This window comes from Protopterus annectens, chromosome 4.part0, assembly GCF_019279795.1.
Source record: "Protopterus annectens isolate FY-2018-M chromosome 4.part0, PAN1.0, whole genome shotgun sequence".
Classification (NCBI taxonomy): Eukaryota; Metazoa; Chordata; order Ceratodontiformes; family Protopteridae; genus Protopterus; species Protopterus annectens.
The window spans coordinates 880,215,448-880,232,247 of record NC_056733.1 but is presented as its reverse complement, the minus strand read 5'-3'; the positions used below and the strand labels follow the sequence as shown (position 1 = coordinate 880,232,247).

The 16,800-nt window shown below is 38.7% G+C and overlaps 1 protein-coding gene across 1 annotated transcript in view; it reads right to left on the bottom strand.

The window, feature by feature from the left end:
- SMPD4 (sphingomyelin phosphodiesterase 4) overlaps nucleotides 1-16,800 on the bottom strand; it is a 1,415,848-nt gene that overhangs the window by 428,866 nt on the left and 970,182 nt on the right. Inside the window, exon 15 of the mRNA XM_044068837.1 lies at nucleotides 14,311-14,401. Within this exon, the coding sequence (XP_043924772.1) occupies nucleotides 14,311-14,401 (91 nt within the window). The remainder of the gene's footprint in view (nucleotides 1-14,310; nucleotides 14,402-16,800) is intronic.

Sequence of the window (16,800 nt, the reverse complement as noted above, 5' to 3'; positions counted from 1 at the left end):
TGGAAGCCTTAACCCCTTTGGGACCCTGGGAAATAGTTTCTGGATCAGCAGAAGGGTTTTTATATAGAAACTTGAGAGTCAGGGACTCTATAATACCTATCTGGCTTGGCTGGTGCAGGGGGCAGAGAATCAGGAGATAAGCTTACTCTTACATACTTACTCTGCAAACTTTCATCTTCTCTTCCTTTCAGTAGCATTCTTCCTTTTCATATATTCTTGTAAATTAATTTCTAAATGTATGTAATTCTTACCCACACCTCTCTCTGCAAGTTTACCACATGTATTATCGATCCTGTATATGTCTACTAATTATTCCCATAATATTCTGCATTATCTGTTCATTCATCACTAACCTAGACTGTTTGCAATATTTGTCCTTGTCTAAATTTCTGTAGTATACTTTCAATCTATGACATATAGTAATGTTAATAGTTTATGGTCCCTCTATTTTATAACACATGTAAGCTTATAATCTACATCATATAGTAACCTTGATTTGTTCATGGAGCTTTTCTCCCTAGGTCTAATTCCTGTTGTATATTTTCAATCTATGACATATAGAAATGTTAATAGTCTTTGGTCTGCTCTATTTTATAACTCATGTAAGCTTATAATCTACATCATATTGTAACCTTGATTTTTATGGAGCTTTTCTCCCCAGGACTCCATTGAAAATGGGTTCACTTTGGCCCAATGGACTATCCTGGTAAACCAACTGCAAATAAATAAATAAATAAATAAATAAATAAATAAATAAATAAGCAAGCTGGATTCAGAGAACACATTATCCACAATATCTAACACAGGCGGAATAGCCAGGGGCCTGTGCTGAGACAATAAAAAGAAGGCCCTGAGCCTTTTCTTGGATTCTGAATAATCCTGACTTTCCCAATGGAAATGTTCCCTCATGGTATGTAAAGTTTCCCCAAAAGAATAATCCTCAGGAGGAGAGGCTGAAGGGATAGATTTCGCATCAGAGTCCCCATAGGGGGTAGAGAGTATCCCTGGTCTGAAGAGGAATCAGAGGAAATGGAAACCTGATCAGAGGAATCATAGTCTGTATCCTACCTAGGCCTTTTCTCAGGAGGGGGATGGGAATCCCTGATTAGAGTAATGAGGTCTTCGGCCAGTTTAAGCATCTGTTTCTTAGGCATGGTGGACTGTCCAGGAGAATGCTGTACTTGCTTCTTTGTCTTTAATGGTGTTTTTGTCTTGGCTGTTGCTTTAATGGTACATTGTGAAGGTCTGAAAACACCCTCAGAAGCCGATGCCTGCTCAGTGGCTCCGGACCCATCTGAGGGATTAGTTTCCGTAAGCCCAATACCTTGAGTTTCCAGAGGCCTAGTTGTCTCCACGTGACAGTCGGAGGCGGCCTGTTGCTCTGAGGTGTCAGGGGCTGCGAAAGCGCCTCACTGAGAACCAGCTTCTAGCCTAGAAGAGGTTTCGTCGTCTGTTTTGGACCTCGGATGCTTGTCTTTGCGTTTTTTCAGAATTGCGGTCGTCGGTTGAATCTGACGGCATAGTATAATTGAACCTTCGGCCAAAGTAGTGCAAAGCAAAATCAAAACGTCGTTTTATAGTGCGTTTGTTAAATCTAGCACAAAACAGACAACTAGTGACGTCGTGATCAGGGCCTAGGCATGGAATACAGTAAGAGTGGAAGTCCTTATGAGGTATTTGCTTCCCACAAGAAATACAATTAACTTTTTCTGACATCGGTCTGAGGCAAGAAAAAAGTTTCCTCAATGAGGCACTTAGCTTTATTGAAGACTTCGGATCTGAAATTCGACTTCGAAAATCTCAGGAGTTGGCCAACCGGCACTTGCGAACTGCTTTTGCTTCGGGCACCGCGCGGCAAGAAAGACTTAAGAAAATGGCGTTGAATGCATCTTATATGCCCCTGGTGCACTGACGTCAGGGAAGAAGCGACAGCAACCGATGCAGGACCAAGACTTTGGAACTCTGGCCGACTGCGGGACCGCCTGACGGCAGGATAACCCAAGTGTAATGACTGCAGCAGTGTAACACGATGAACATCAGCTTTTCCTGACTGTCTGCCTGAATCAGACAATCGTCTAAGTAGGGGTAAATTTGAATATTTCTTTGTCTGCAAAAAAACAATGGCTGGAGCCAGGCATTTTGTGAAAACTCTGGGAGCAGTGGATAAGCCAAAGGGAAGCGCAGAGAACTGAAAGTGCATATATCCTGCCCTGAAACGTAGACATTTCCTGCAAGATTCCCCGATTGGGATGTGTAGGTAGGCCACTTTTAGGTCTAGGGTGGCTAACCAAGCATCCTTGGAAAGCATAGGAAGAAGCTGCTGGAGGGTGAGCATTTTGAATTTTGCTATCACCAGAAAGGTGTTTAGAATGGATAGATTGAGGATTGTGCGCCAGGTGCCCTCTTTTCTGGGTACAAGGAAGAGTCTGGAATAGAAACCTTGGCATATCTGGTCTGCAGGAACATGCTGTATTGCCCTCATGGAGAGCAGGGAAAGGACTTGTTTTTTGGCCTCTACCCACTGGTTTGGAAGAAGATCTGGGAACCCTTTTGGGGTTGGCAGAGTGTGAAAATAAAATTTGTATTCCTGGGACACTATGTTGAGGACCCATCGGTCGTTGGCAATAGAGGCCCAGTTGTTTGCATGGAAGGAGAGTTTTCCTCCTAGGGGCACAAGAAGAAGGGCAGAGGTAAAGGGTGGAGGTGTAAAGTCATTGTGAGTTGTAACCATAAAAGGGTGGCTTAGCACTCCCTGTTTTTGAAGAGGAGGAACTCCATTGCTTAGATCTCTGCATTCCCTGGGACTGCTGTCTGGGGGGGGGGGGTCTCTGCTTCCCCTGGGTCTGGGCTGAGCCGGCCGGAAAGGACCAGTGCTTGGAGGGGCAATGCCTACTGAACCTCGGAAGCCAGACCTGTAAAAAGTCTTTAACTGTCTGTATAGCTTTTGCTTTTTCTTCCATCTTTTTTAAGACCTCTTCTGCCTTGGTGCCAAACAAATTGTCTTTGTTCAATGGTGCATCCAATAATTTCGATTTTTCATGGTCTGGCAAGCTCTGTTCCTTAAGCCAAGCATGCCTTTGAAGGACAGAACCAGTGACTGCTGCCCTGCTAGATGCTTCTAGGGTGTCAAAGCCACATTGCAAGGTGTGCTTAGTAACTTGGCTTGCAGAATGCATAAGCTCTTGTAATTCTTTATTTTCTGCACAAGCAGGAAAGGAAGCTATTTTTTTGTTTGAGGAGTTCCATGGAATGCTGATATTTCAGCATGTGAAACTAACAATTTAGTGCTTTAATAGCAAGAGTTGCAGAGGTGTACACTTTTTTACCCCATCTGTCTAAAGCTTGGGAATCTCTGTCTGAGTGGGTGGGATTCTTAGCTGAGTTTGCTTGAATTCCTTTAGGTCCTTGGGAGATGACTTCTGGGTCAGCAGTAGAATTTTTGAAAAGGAATTTGTGAAAGTCAGGGACTCAGTAGTACCGGTCAGGTTTCCTGGGAGCAGGAGGAAGGGTGTCAGGAGTCAAACTGGATTCCATAAAAACATCATCCACAACATCCAGGACAGGAGGAATGGCTAAAGGTCTGTGCTGTGGTAAATCTAAGAATTCCCTGAGTCTCTTTTTTTGACCAAGGATAGTCCTAACATTCCCACTGGAAATGCTCCCTTAAAGTATGTAGGGTCTCACCAAATGAAAAATCCTAGGGTGGAGAGGCAGAAGGCATGGATTCCTCGGCATCAGAATCCTCATAAACAGAGAGGAGTTGCATGTCCTCATATTTAGAAGCATCAGAGTCATCGGACTCCTGTTCAGATAAAACTACTGGGGACAAGTCTCTTTCTTTTGGAAGGGGTAAGCCTGGCTTCCCCTAATAAGCATAATAAGGTCTTCCAGCATTTTAAGCATTTGAGATTGAGGCATGGAAGCAGGTGTCTGAGCTTGGGTCGTTTTCTTGGGCGTAGTTCATACCCTGGGCCTTAGAAACGCAGTTTTAGAAAGAACTGAAGACGCAAAAGAAGTCGTTTTGTGTCGAGTATGGGTAGTGCTAAGAACTTTCTCGGAAGCCGGTGCCTGCTCAGTGGCTCCAGACCCATCCACGGTTGAGACATCCACAGGATTCACAGTCGAAGAAGCTCGCGGCATACCAGACTCCGAAAGGGTCTCGGTAGCAGCCTGCAAATCCACAGAAGCGGGCATCAAGGGCTGCGAAAGCACCTCACTGAGGACTGGAGAACTGACTACTAGCTTAACGGAAGCTAGTCGGCAGTTTTGGACCTATGCGGTCTCTGTCTTTATCCTTACATTTTTTGGAAGATCAGTAGTCGGATGGCTTACCAAAGCCATATCGGAATTCGAGGACTGAGAGCGAAAATATCTAGCTACAATAGGCCTGATGACATATAGTTCTGGCTTTGAACAAAACACAAAAGCGACAGCAGGGGACGTCGCAGCCTGGGCCTAGACAGGTGACGCAGTAAGAATGGAAATCTCGGTGTGGTATTTGCTTTCCACAGGCGAGACAATTGTTAACTTTTTCTGACATCGGTTAGAGCAAGAAAAAAGTATCCCAGACAGCTTGGCTTCAGAAGGCTTCAATTTCAATTCGGAAATGAAAACTCAGGTAGCGGCCAACCGGCAGTCATGCAAACTGCTTCTGCTTCGGGCTCCTCGGCAAGAAAGACTGATGTAATGGCATCGGCTGCCTGATTTTATACCACTGACAATCTGACATCAGTTCTGGAGCGACAGCAATCGACGCAGAAATACTAAGCCTCTGGTATTCGGACCAACTGAGGGCTACCCCTGGCAGGATAACCCAAGTGTGATAACTAACAGTGAAACACGAAGAACATCTGCGGTTATGGTAAGATTTTACACAACTATTTTGTGTCTTTCTATTCCTATGTTGCAGTATTCATACTGTGGGAGAGTACCACAGCTTAGAAGGAGTGAAGGGAGGGGGGTCAAGGTAGAGAATTCCAATAAACCCTGTAGGATTGCCCTGGCAAATCCTGCTCTGTCCCTGGAAACCTGGTCTAGCTTGTAGTGTTTTGTGAAAGTGTGGACTGTAGACCAGGTAGCTACTTCCATGATGGAGGCTGTGTCCAGCCCTCTAAGACAGACTTTGGAGGTAGCCATGCCTCTAGTGGAATAAGTCTAACTCCTTGAGGCAATTGTTTGCCATGATGGGAGTAGCAGAACAAAATGGATTTCCTGATCCAAAAGGAAAAGGTTTGTTTTGAGACTGCCTTACGTAGAGAGGCCTGGGGTGGAAGGAGATGAAGAGTTGGTCAGATTTTCTGAAGGACTTAGTTTTGTCCAAGTAGAATCTCACAGGAACACTTCAACCAGTATAATAATCGCAAACAAAACCAAAATACTGGTGATGGCACGAGGAACGAAACAACAACCAAACTTCTTTAGCGTATATTTTATTTTCACCACTTTCGTCTTAAGACTTCTTCAGAACTAAAAACAGCACTTAAAAACTTCCATACTTATATATGGATACTCATTAAGACTTCATTACATCACACCATTAACCAATTTCCATTTAAAGTACCACAGTAAAATTTAAAACCTTAAGCCTACAAAAAAAATTTACATACGATTTCCTATATTTCAAAAAACATTTGATATTAATAACTTCATTCAGTCCTGGAGTTTTATCTGCCTGAAGTTGAATCTGCCAAAACGTTTCTCTTTGTTCTAAAAAAAATTCTGAAAAAAAAACCTCCCCGTGCATCTAACCTAACTATTTCTAAGACTGAAAAAATAAATTTTTTTTATATGTTCTGCACTTGACTGTGTGTCTATATAAAGCAACTTTTTTACCTCTATTTTTGATGATATAATAATGCTCCCTCATCCTTTCATACAACAATCTAGTAGTCATTCCTACATAAAAACTAGAACATCTACTGCACAAACATATACCACCCCCTTTTGTTTTACAGGTGGCATGTCCTGGTACTTTTATAGTGCTGGGATAGCTTAATATATTAATAAATGGACCTTCTAATGTATATCCGCATTACCTGCAGCATCCACATTTGTACATGCCTAGCTTTTTCTGAGTGTACAGGATATTTGGTGTGTACTTAGTGTAATCCCTTTTAAACATTTTTTTTCAAATTATAATTACTAATATAAACAAAACTGGGTTTACTACCTACAAACTCAAACACGTCTTTATTCCCTTCTAAAATTTTCCAGTTATTTTCTATTGTCTTAATTTCTTTACTATCTACTGACATTTCCAAATTACAAGTGACTCTAGGATATTGTTTACCCCCCAGTTGTTAGATTAGTTCTATGTGATGCCTTTAATATAGGGGGTAGCTCTCATATCTTTTACTATAAATTTCACCTGCTAATTTACTAAGTTCACTTTTATTATACCCTCTAGCAATAAACATCCCACAAATTTTTGTAAATTCTTCTTTTGTAACTTCATTACTAGTCATCTGACTACAGCTTATTAATTGACCTTTTGGTATATTTTTTCTCATAAACAGTGGATGATTACTTTTATTATGTAGGTAACTGTTTACAAATGTCTCCTTACAATGTATTTTATTTTCAAAGACATTACTTGTTCCATTCAAATACAAATTAACATTTAAAAAGTTCACGTTAGTTCCTTTGTCTCCCAAAGTGAAATTCAGATTTAACATTAATCATGTTTACAAAACGTATTACTGTATTATCACCTTCTACAATAAAAAACAAATCATCCACAAATCTATTAACACATTAAATATTTCACAGACTTCTTTCAATACCATACATTCCCACCATCCCATTACAATATTAGCAAAAGATAGTGAGGTGGGGGACCCCATCGCTACAACTTTCAACTGTTTAAAATATTTATTTATCAAACATAAAAAATTGTTCTCCAGTAAAACATCCAACATTTCACAGTATAAGTTAACCTGTTGATTAGGGATGGTGGTAAACTTTAGAACATTTACTCACATTTTCTATACCAAATTCATGTGGTATTGAAGTAAAAAGTGACACATCTATTGTAAAATGATATGTTTGTCACTTTTAAAATCAAAACTAGTGAGAAATATTCTCAATTTATCCAAGAAGTCCCACGAATCTTTAATATCATAAGTCTTTGTGTTATAGGATTCAAATCATCATCTAACACTAAGGCAATTCCTTCAGTAATATAGTTAGGAGAAGAGACTATGGATCGAAGGGGGGGGGGGGGTGGTCCTTGTGGATTTTTAGTATTCCAAACAAGGTCCCAACAGTAGGTTTTCTATCACACAGAAATTACAAATATCAAAGTTTAACTGCTTATTCATAAGGTTGTCATATAAAAAGGCATGTATTTCTTTAAATTTTCTTTGTGTTTCATCTAAACAAATCTGCTGATATTCTTCCATATTACTTAACATGTTTAACATATTGTGTACATATTAGTCGGTATTCATTACTACTAGTCCCCCTCCCTTGCCACTTTTCATTATTCTGAGTTTCTGATTATTTCTGATTTCCATCAAACATTTTCTTTCATCAGTTGTCATATTAAAATATTTGTAACATTTACTTTTTGCTAATACAGCTCTAATTTCAGTTTCACAGATGCCTTCAAACACTTTCAATGTTTTTAACAGGGCTGGAATAAAACAAGAAGGTTTTACAACTTGGAAACACTGGTTTGCACATTATGTAATAAATTCAAATTTAACTTTCTAGAATATTGTTTCAGTTCAAACAAAGTTCATACATAGTCCGCCCTTCTTGTGGGCACAAAATTAAGTCCAAGAGACAACACCTTAATATGCAGTTAAGTTAAATGAAAATCCGATAAATTAAAAATACAAGAGTTGTCATTACCATTTGTATTCAACTGTCCGCTGATGATCCGGAAAGTGTTGACTCCCAGGTTCTCATGGCTCTTGTTTTCACCCCTCTCTTCTTGGTTTGAAATAAAGTTTTAGGCTTAGCACCATTCATCTCATTAAGTATTCCTTCATGATTAATGAAGCAATCATCAATTTCCCTCACCAGTTCAGCTCCTCTTAGGCTAGCTTCATTTGAAGTACTGGATGTACTTACAGAATTGCCACAGGAACTAGTCTGTATATTCTGCCCCCATGGAACTGTCGTAGCTGACTGGTTAAGAGAATTGTCAGTCATTGTTTTACTCAGAAGCATTTAAATGAAAATTAATGTTAGAAATGAAACTCTTCTTGTCACCAATTTTATTTTTAACCATAAAGTGAGAATAAGCTGTTGAATTTTCATAAGCAGTTCTATCCCTCACTAACTTATTATGTTTACGTGTAATAATGGCTTGTTCATGCTGTTCAACATCACGAAGACAAGCAGAGTAATAAGCATTCTTACTGCTTTGAGTATACAACTGCTGATCTAATTTCATAATGTCAGCTCTTAGATTATCCATAATCTTTTTATTATTGTCTATTAACAATGCTAGCAATTTTAAGCTAGCCTGATTGAAAAAAATCAACCAGAACAATATAAAGAGAGTCAGCCACATTGACTCCATTATGGCATTTGAAAAATCTCGGTCCTTTAGGTACTATTTACAGTTCAAGAAATCTCTCCAGATATTTATTCTCCAAGTCCAAACTTCTATATTTTTTCAACAGTTTGAACATTTTATCACAGGATTCTTTATATTCATTATTAATCTTAGACATGGTGTTAAAGCGAGAATTAAAAAATGGATCTTGTCTGTTATTAAGAGCTGAAGCAACATCCACATATTGGATATTTTCATGTTCTTGTTCAAGATTAATTACCTGTGATACTGGTCTATGCATTGTGGTACATTAAGTAACTGTCTCTCTATTGTCTTCAGAACTGATGGCCACCTCTTCAGGTCTGCTGTTCATAGGTACTAATTTCATTAAGGTTTTTTTGAATGTCCAACATGGTATTAAGTAAAAGTTGAACAACATCAGAACTTCTGGTGTCAGAATTAGCTAATAAGGTAGAATCCACCACAGTATCAGAAGCAGCCTCGGCCAAGAAAAGCAAAACCATGAACCACAGGAACACTTTAACCAGTACAATAATCGCAAACAAAACCAAAATACTGGTGATGGCACGAGGAACGAAACAATAACCAAACGTATTTTAGCGTATACTTTATTTTCACCGCTTTCGTCTTATGACTTATTCAGAACTAAAAACAGCACTTAAAAACTTCCATACTTATATATGGATACTCATTAAGACTTCATTACATCACACCAATACAAACAAAGAACAAAGAGAAGCTTGGTGGCAGATACTTCAGGCAGATAAAAACACCAGGACTGAATGAAGTTATTAATATCAAATGTTTTTTGAAATATGGGAAATTGTATGTAAATAAATAATGTTTTTTTGTATGCTTAAGATTTTAAATTTTACTGTGGTACTTTAAATGGAAATTTGTTAATGATGTAATGAAGTCTTAATGAGTATCCATACACAAGTATGGAAGTTTTTAAGTGCTGTTTTTAGTTCTGAAGAAGATTCGGTAGGTGAAGAAATTTTGGGTTTACCCTACCAGTGTGTTGTGAACAGTACAGATAACTTTTAATATATTTAATTAGTGTACCGTTTACAACAGTACACGCTGATTTGTTTAGTATGGGTTTAACATTTGTCCCATCAAGAAGAGCTAATGTTACTGAAGCTATTACTGAATTAAAGCTATTTCTAAGGAAACTTAACTTAGCTATAGTATTTGATGGGGCAGATAAAATAATTCAGAATCTCTTACATATACCAAGTATACTTAACCCTGAATTACACCCTACATTAAAGATCTTTGATCGTGTCTGTGAAATGGATAAAAGACATTTACTAAAAGGCCGAGGTGACAATAATAAAAATGTGAATCTTACTTTTGCCCAGAAAAGATTAATGCAAGAATTAAAAGAAAAAGAAACATTAGATTAATGCAACCGGATAAGGGCGGCAGCCTTATAGTTATGGACGGTGTTGACTATTACCAAAAAATGTTAATTTTGTTATATGATGAAAGTTGTGTAGAAGCATCTATTAATAAAGTGAATATTTGTTATAGTAGAATTGGTTATTGGCTAAATGATTTATTTCAGGGTCAGATCAATAAAGGAGTATATGGATATCAATACACCCAAAGTTGCTACTATATTATGTGTCCCCAGAATACACAAGGACCTTGAAAATCCACCTTTATGACCGAATGTGGATGGGGGACAATCAAAAACATATTATATAGCAAAGTATATTGATAGCCAATTAAAAAATAAGTTAGCAACACTGGAATATTTAAGCCGTTTTTCATGGGATTTTTTGACCAAGTGTAATCAACTAAATGCTTGTTCACTGAATGATTTGATATTAGTTACAGGGGACGTGAAGGATTTATATACTTGTATCCCACATGATTTAGGCTTAGAATGATATATGGGATTTTTTTACAAGTGTTTTACATGTAGGTCAGGATAAAATTAACACATTATCCCAGCTGATGGAACTGGTATTAGATAATTATATTTTTTATGAGGGCCACTATTTTAAGTTAGAGAGGTAGCTATGGGCTCCCCAGTGGGCCCATTATATGCCAATGCAGTAATGGCTTACTGGGAAATGAAATGCTTGTTTAATTCAAAGTACATGGAATTTATAAAACTTTATACTCGCTTTTTGGATGATTTGTTCCTAGCTTGGTGTGGTCCACAGCAATTGTTATATGGATTTTTTGAATTATTAAACTGAATTTTTGTCCCTTTCTTACACTGTAAAGGAAAACAGATTTGCATATTTGGATGTCTGCTTAATCAAGGATGCATTGGGGGGCTATGTAAAATCTTCTATTTATAGGAAGAAAACATATTCAAATAAATTCCTTCATTTCTCTAGTAATCATCCCATTTATATTAAAAAGGCAGTCATCAAAGGCCAAATGGTAAGGGGTGCTAGGTGATTACTTTGGATAATGAATTCTTGGAAGAGATTACGTTTATAGGAACTATGTTTCTGAATAGAGCTTATCCTAAAACTTATAGTGGATGCCATTTTAGGGGACGTTATAAGAAAGAGATTATCAGGTATTTATAGTCCATTATTAAAGCAAGAAAATCACTGTGATGAGATATGTATGAATTTAGAAGGTGATGAAATAGCAGTATTAATAAACCCGAATGGTATTTGTAATAACAGTGGTACAAAATGGGCCAAAGGTAAAGAAGGATATATATTCATGTAATAGTTTTATTACAACCTTTACGGATGATAGCGCTAATATAGCCAATATTATGTATAAAAATTGGGAAATTATTTCCATGGATAAGGATATAAGCCATGTGGTGGGTATCCATCCGAATATTGTATATAAAAGGGATAACAATTTGATGGATTGGTGTAATTCCCTTACTAAGAAAAAGGGGGATCTGGGAATATGAAAAAAATGTGGTATGTGCAATCAGTGTAGATATATTTTGGAATGTGATAATGTTGTATTAGGTAGTAAAAATGTCTCTATAAAAGGCCGCTTTAACTGTAATACAAGAGGGGTAGTTTATGCTGCTAAGTGCTTGGATTGCACAGCTTATTACATTGGTAAAACTGAATGGAAATTAAGGCATCGTATCTACGAACATTATTATGACAATGGGAAGGTTAAGTGTACCAATGCTTTGTCCAGACACATTCAGGAAAATGATGGCCATAAATTTGGATTTGTAATTTTAGAACAGGTAAAAAATGGTCCAAGGGGTGGCCCCTGGAAAATATTATTAGAAAATAGGGAATATATTGGTAGCAGATTTATTTAAATGCTACCCTAGTACCTGGTATTAATGATGTAGTAGCTTTATCAAGTGTTTTAACTCTTAAAAAGTTTTATAGATAAATATTTTACTTTATTATTGTATTGTATTAAATTATATAAGTGGGGGGTTACATGTTTGACATTTATATCGTGTTTTATGCCTTGGTGGAGATATGCTTTAGAGAGGAGAGGAATGAAGGTCAGCAGGGCTAAAACAGAATATATGTGTGTAAATGAGAGGGAGGGTAGAGGAATGGTGAGGATGCAGGGAGTAGAGTTGATAAAGGTGAATGAGTTTAAGTACTTGGGATCAACAGTTCAGAGTAATGGTGAGTGTGGAAGAGAGGTGAAGCAGAGAGTACAGGCAGGGTGGAATGGGTGGAGAAGAGTGTCAGGAGTGATTTGTGACAGACGGGTACCAGTAAGAGTGAAAGGGAAGGTCTACAAGAGGGTAGTGAGACCAGCTATGTTACATGGGTTGGAGACGGTAGCATTGACAAAAAGGCAGGAGTCAGAGCTGGATGTGGCAGAGTTAAAGATGTTAAGATTTGCACTGGATGTGACTAGGATGGACAGGATTAGGAATCAGTATATTAGAGGGTCAGCTCAGGTTGGACAGTTTGGAGACAAAGCAAGAGAGGCGAGATTGCATTGGTTTGGACATTTGCTGAGGAGGGATGCTGGGTATATTGGGAAAAGGATGCTAAGGATGGAGTTGCCAGGTAAGAGGAAAAGAGGGAGGCCTAAGATGAGGTTTATGGATGTGGTGAGAGGACATGAAGGCAGTTGGTGTGAAAGACCAAGATGCAGAGGACAGGAAGAAATGGAAACAGATGATCCGCTGCGGTGACCCCTAACCGGAACAACCAAAAGAAGATGACGACTGTGTTTTATGTCTTATCGTTTATGCTACGGTTATGTTTTTTTGCCTTTAAGGCAGTAATTAGATCACTGATTAATTATTATTATATGTGTATTTAATGAGTGCTTTTACTGTGATTATTTGTCTGAAGAAAGTTGGAAGGTCTAACCAAAAGCGCTTACCATACTAATAAGTGTCTTTTTGGGGTATTGTCCTAGTATTTTCTGGCATATTCTAGCAATAGTCTAACACAATGAGGTAAACTGCACTTTCAAACACTATGAAAGCCCCACCAACTTAAAATAAACAATTTCTCCACAGAAAATTGTTGATCAGTTAGATAACACTACTTTTAAACAGACAATAATGAGTGATCTATTTAAAAGTACGTCACAGTCTTCAGACAATCTGTTAAGACACAACACTTCTAGCTTTAATATAATTTTCCTGAAGAGGAAGGTTTTTCCCCAAAGCAAACTTATCTGCCCAGCTAAAGAAAGGAGATGCTGACCCATCAATACTCAAAAGCCACATTGCAGTGTACTCTTTGGCAGCAGTGAAGATCTGAAAGACTGCAACCATACTTGTTTTTTAGTTAGCTCAGCTCGAGCTGTTTGACAATTTGAGTATGTGGAAGGTGCCCTGAAGCTTTGGAAACTGGCTGGCTGTTATATCCTTGACAGGATATAACCCATATAGCTAAGGCTACAGCTGCAGTGATCGATATGAACACCACCTTGTGACACCAAGCAACCCTATAAACCTTTTCTTCTTTTTTGCTTTTTGTTCTTTTGTGGTTCTGTTAAATCCAATGCAGTGTATATTCTACAATACTGCAAGATTTTCTTAAACCTATAACTATAAAGGTGTGCCCCATCAGCCTGCAGACCAGAATAATTTCTGAATAACTGGGCAGACTACTATGACAGAGGGCCTACGGCCTATCACACGAGAGAGAGATTTTTTTTTAAAGAAAATAAATTTCTGACAGCAAGGCTGAAACACTTGCATGGTGAAACAGCACTTGGACTTTTTCTGTCTCAAAAGGCAGCATTGAGCTTAGAACTCAACTCTTACCAACATATTCCTGAATGGTGATTCAGATAATCTAGTCTGTGCACTAACAAGAAATGCTAGCAACCCCCAGAAGGATAAAACCCTGACTACTACCCAGGCAACAAACAGTTTGATTAGTAACACTGGCTAATCAAAGAGCTGACAGAGTAAAGCAAAACTTGACAAGGTTTTGCCTACTCACCTCTCTTCAGGGGAGGGCTAGGTGTGCACTGAAGGAAAAATAGATTCACACAACTGGAAGAGAGTCCTCCCACAGTCTGGGAAAACTCCCTCCGACTGAAAATAGGTATTTTCTGATCAACAAAGACGACCCTTTGATATCACATCATTTTTTTTAAATCTGTGCCAGAATAATTCAGTGCGACTTACCTTCTGCAGTCATCAACCCTCTTTGAAAGTTCTGACCCCTATATAATGTTTACCAGAGCTTATTAATAAGAACTGCTCATGGAATATCAATCTATGTTTCCATAATCATAATCAGGCAGCAATAATTTACTGGACCTCTTGGCTTCTGTTACACATAAAGAAAGCACTTTCAAAGTTTACAAGCAGTGAGCAGAGGACAAACACATACCGCTCTAAAGGAAGCATCTAACGGCCAGTGGCTAAAACAATGCTGCAGGAATACATACAGCTTCTTCTGTACAAATCGAGGGATCACAACCCTAAAAATTAAAGATTAAACAATTTAACAGGCATGAATGTTAATTTGCTGTGTTATAATCAATCACATATACAAAAAAATGACAGTGCTGTAATACTGACTGCTAATGATTAAACTATGTATGGCCTGGAATTTCTCTTAACATTTCTGAAAGGTTAGTAACTTACCACAAGAGTAGCTCTTAATCATTCAATCTTAAAGGAAACCTGGTGAAGCTCATCAGCAGGTTCTTCAGCTACCCCCCCCCCCCCAATCACTGTTTCTAGTCCTTTACAGAGACCCAGGAAGAGAAGCAGTACCTCCCACACCATTTTCTCCATCAGAGGCTACAGGATTCATGAGAAGGATGACCGGAGGATAAAATCAAGTAAACAATAAAAAAGGTTGTATGTTTCGAAATATGAAACTTGATTCAAAAAGAAATCACAAACAGAGGAAGGGTCAACACACCAGAAGAACTGGAACTATGCTAAATACCTGTATAATTAACCTGTTTGAGACAGTATCAATCAGCATTAAGTTCAAACAGTCCAATGTAACAGAAATGAATGCTAGGAAGGAGGATGACATTGTCTACTGTGAGGGCAGGTCTTAGCAAGACATGCCTATTAAATCAAATTCTCTAAGTTAAAATTTATCCAGAATGCAACAGCTAATAAATGTAGAACACTCAGAAATCCCACACAGGTACTGTGTAAAGCAACAGATGCTTCAAATGAAATAATGCTCAATTGCCCCAGTAAAGTGCTGTTTGGAATGCTGAAAGCAGAAAGAGATGCAATTGTGCCAGCCAGACTAATACAGTCAGCTGTGGTACTGCTATACCCACCCTGTCTTTGGCAAGAGCTGTTTGCACCAAAGTAGTGATGCACACATATTCCTGAAAAGCCCTGCAGATAATCTACTCTGCGCACTACCCTCAGCAAGAAACCCCAGAGTGCCCCCACTGCAGCCTCTGAGACGTACAGCAAGCACGTCTGTATAAGAATCTCTGTCTGCTAAGTGAAAAGGTACGCCCACTCTGTCAGAACCAATAAAAATGGTCAGCTTACTCAGGAAATTAAAGCCTCGTGTTTAATACTCCAAAACTATGAAACACATACACACCCATTTCAAAAGAGAAATTATCCAAGGTTCCATTTCCACCTGCTCGCAGCGGACGAGATTTTCTTGGGATAAACAAGAAAATGGACCATCAAAGGTCATATCTTTTTAAGGAGAAAATTTTCCTCCATCAACTTTCAAACAAGGAATCTCCAATTAGACTAACAGCAGGGTATTCTGAAGTAGCTGAAAAAAATGTGCACTTCTCTACTTTTTAAACCTTTCCCCTCCAGCAGAAGTCACAGCCTTCAAACGTGGAAGATAACAGTATAAGATCAACAGGCTCACAAGGCAGACTGACCTGCAGTAAGATAAATACAAAAAAAGAGATTTGAACCAAATGTCGGACATTTCTTTCCTGTACACGCACACAGTGTGCTATAAAGGTTTTCATTATTTAGTAGTGGTACAAAAGACTTAAGGACATATCCTGTACAGACTGATCCAGCTGTCTCCAGAAAGAAGCCAACTACTCTGTGACAGCTGAAGAAAGCTGATCTTCTAGGGCAAAAGTCAACCCAGTGAGGTAAACTGGTTGCCCAGGTTCCACTTTTATGGAAATTTGTGGGATGTCAAGAGGCCCTGGTAACAGATGGAATAAAAAAAAAACAATGTGTGGGTTTTCTAATAGCAGACACCATGCATGCGCTTGTCTACTCAGTCTTGTCCATGCCCAAAGATGAATGTTTAGAGAATATTCCCTCATTAAATAAATGAATGTTTAAGGAATACTCCCTCATTAAATAACACCAGTTAGATGATGGTGTAGAAGCCAGAGTGAGTGCTATGAACAACTGAAGGGGAGTAAAACAGAAGGACCTTAATTCCTCTAGCTTTCTATCTCCCTTGCTCCTGCCTAGGATGCTTAACAGATTTCTCACCATCCTTTCTGCCAAGTTATAGGGTGAGCCTCACATCTTTGATTCTAACAATGAAGGGTTAATGGTGTCCAGGGGTAAGCATAATGCTCTGCCATTACTAGTGGACCACAGGTCTCAGAGTAAGTGGGGGCCTTCATACACCCTAACTTGGAACTGTTGTAGCTTACAGTCTGGGTGACCTTAGCCCGTTTTCCCTTCAGGGACCATTTCACAGAGGACATGCTGAATATGCTTAGAGTGTGTGAAACCAGTCACTAGAGAATTCTGCTTGCATAAATGGAAGAGATTTTCCTTTTGAAGCTGTAGAAAGAAATCAGGACCCCAACACTGCACCAACGTGTGCGATACCTCAGAAGATATGTCAGCTTTTCTGTGCAGGATTGGCCTATACTCCCATTAAATTACATCTTTCATC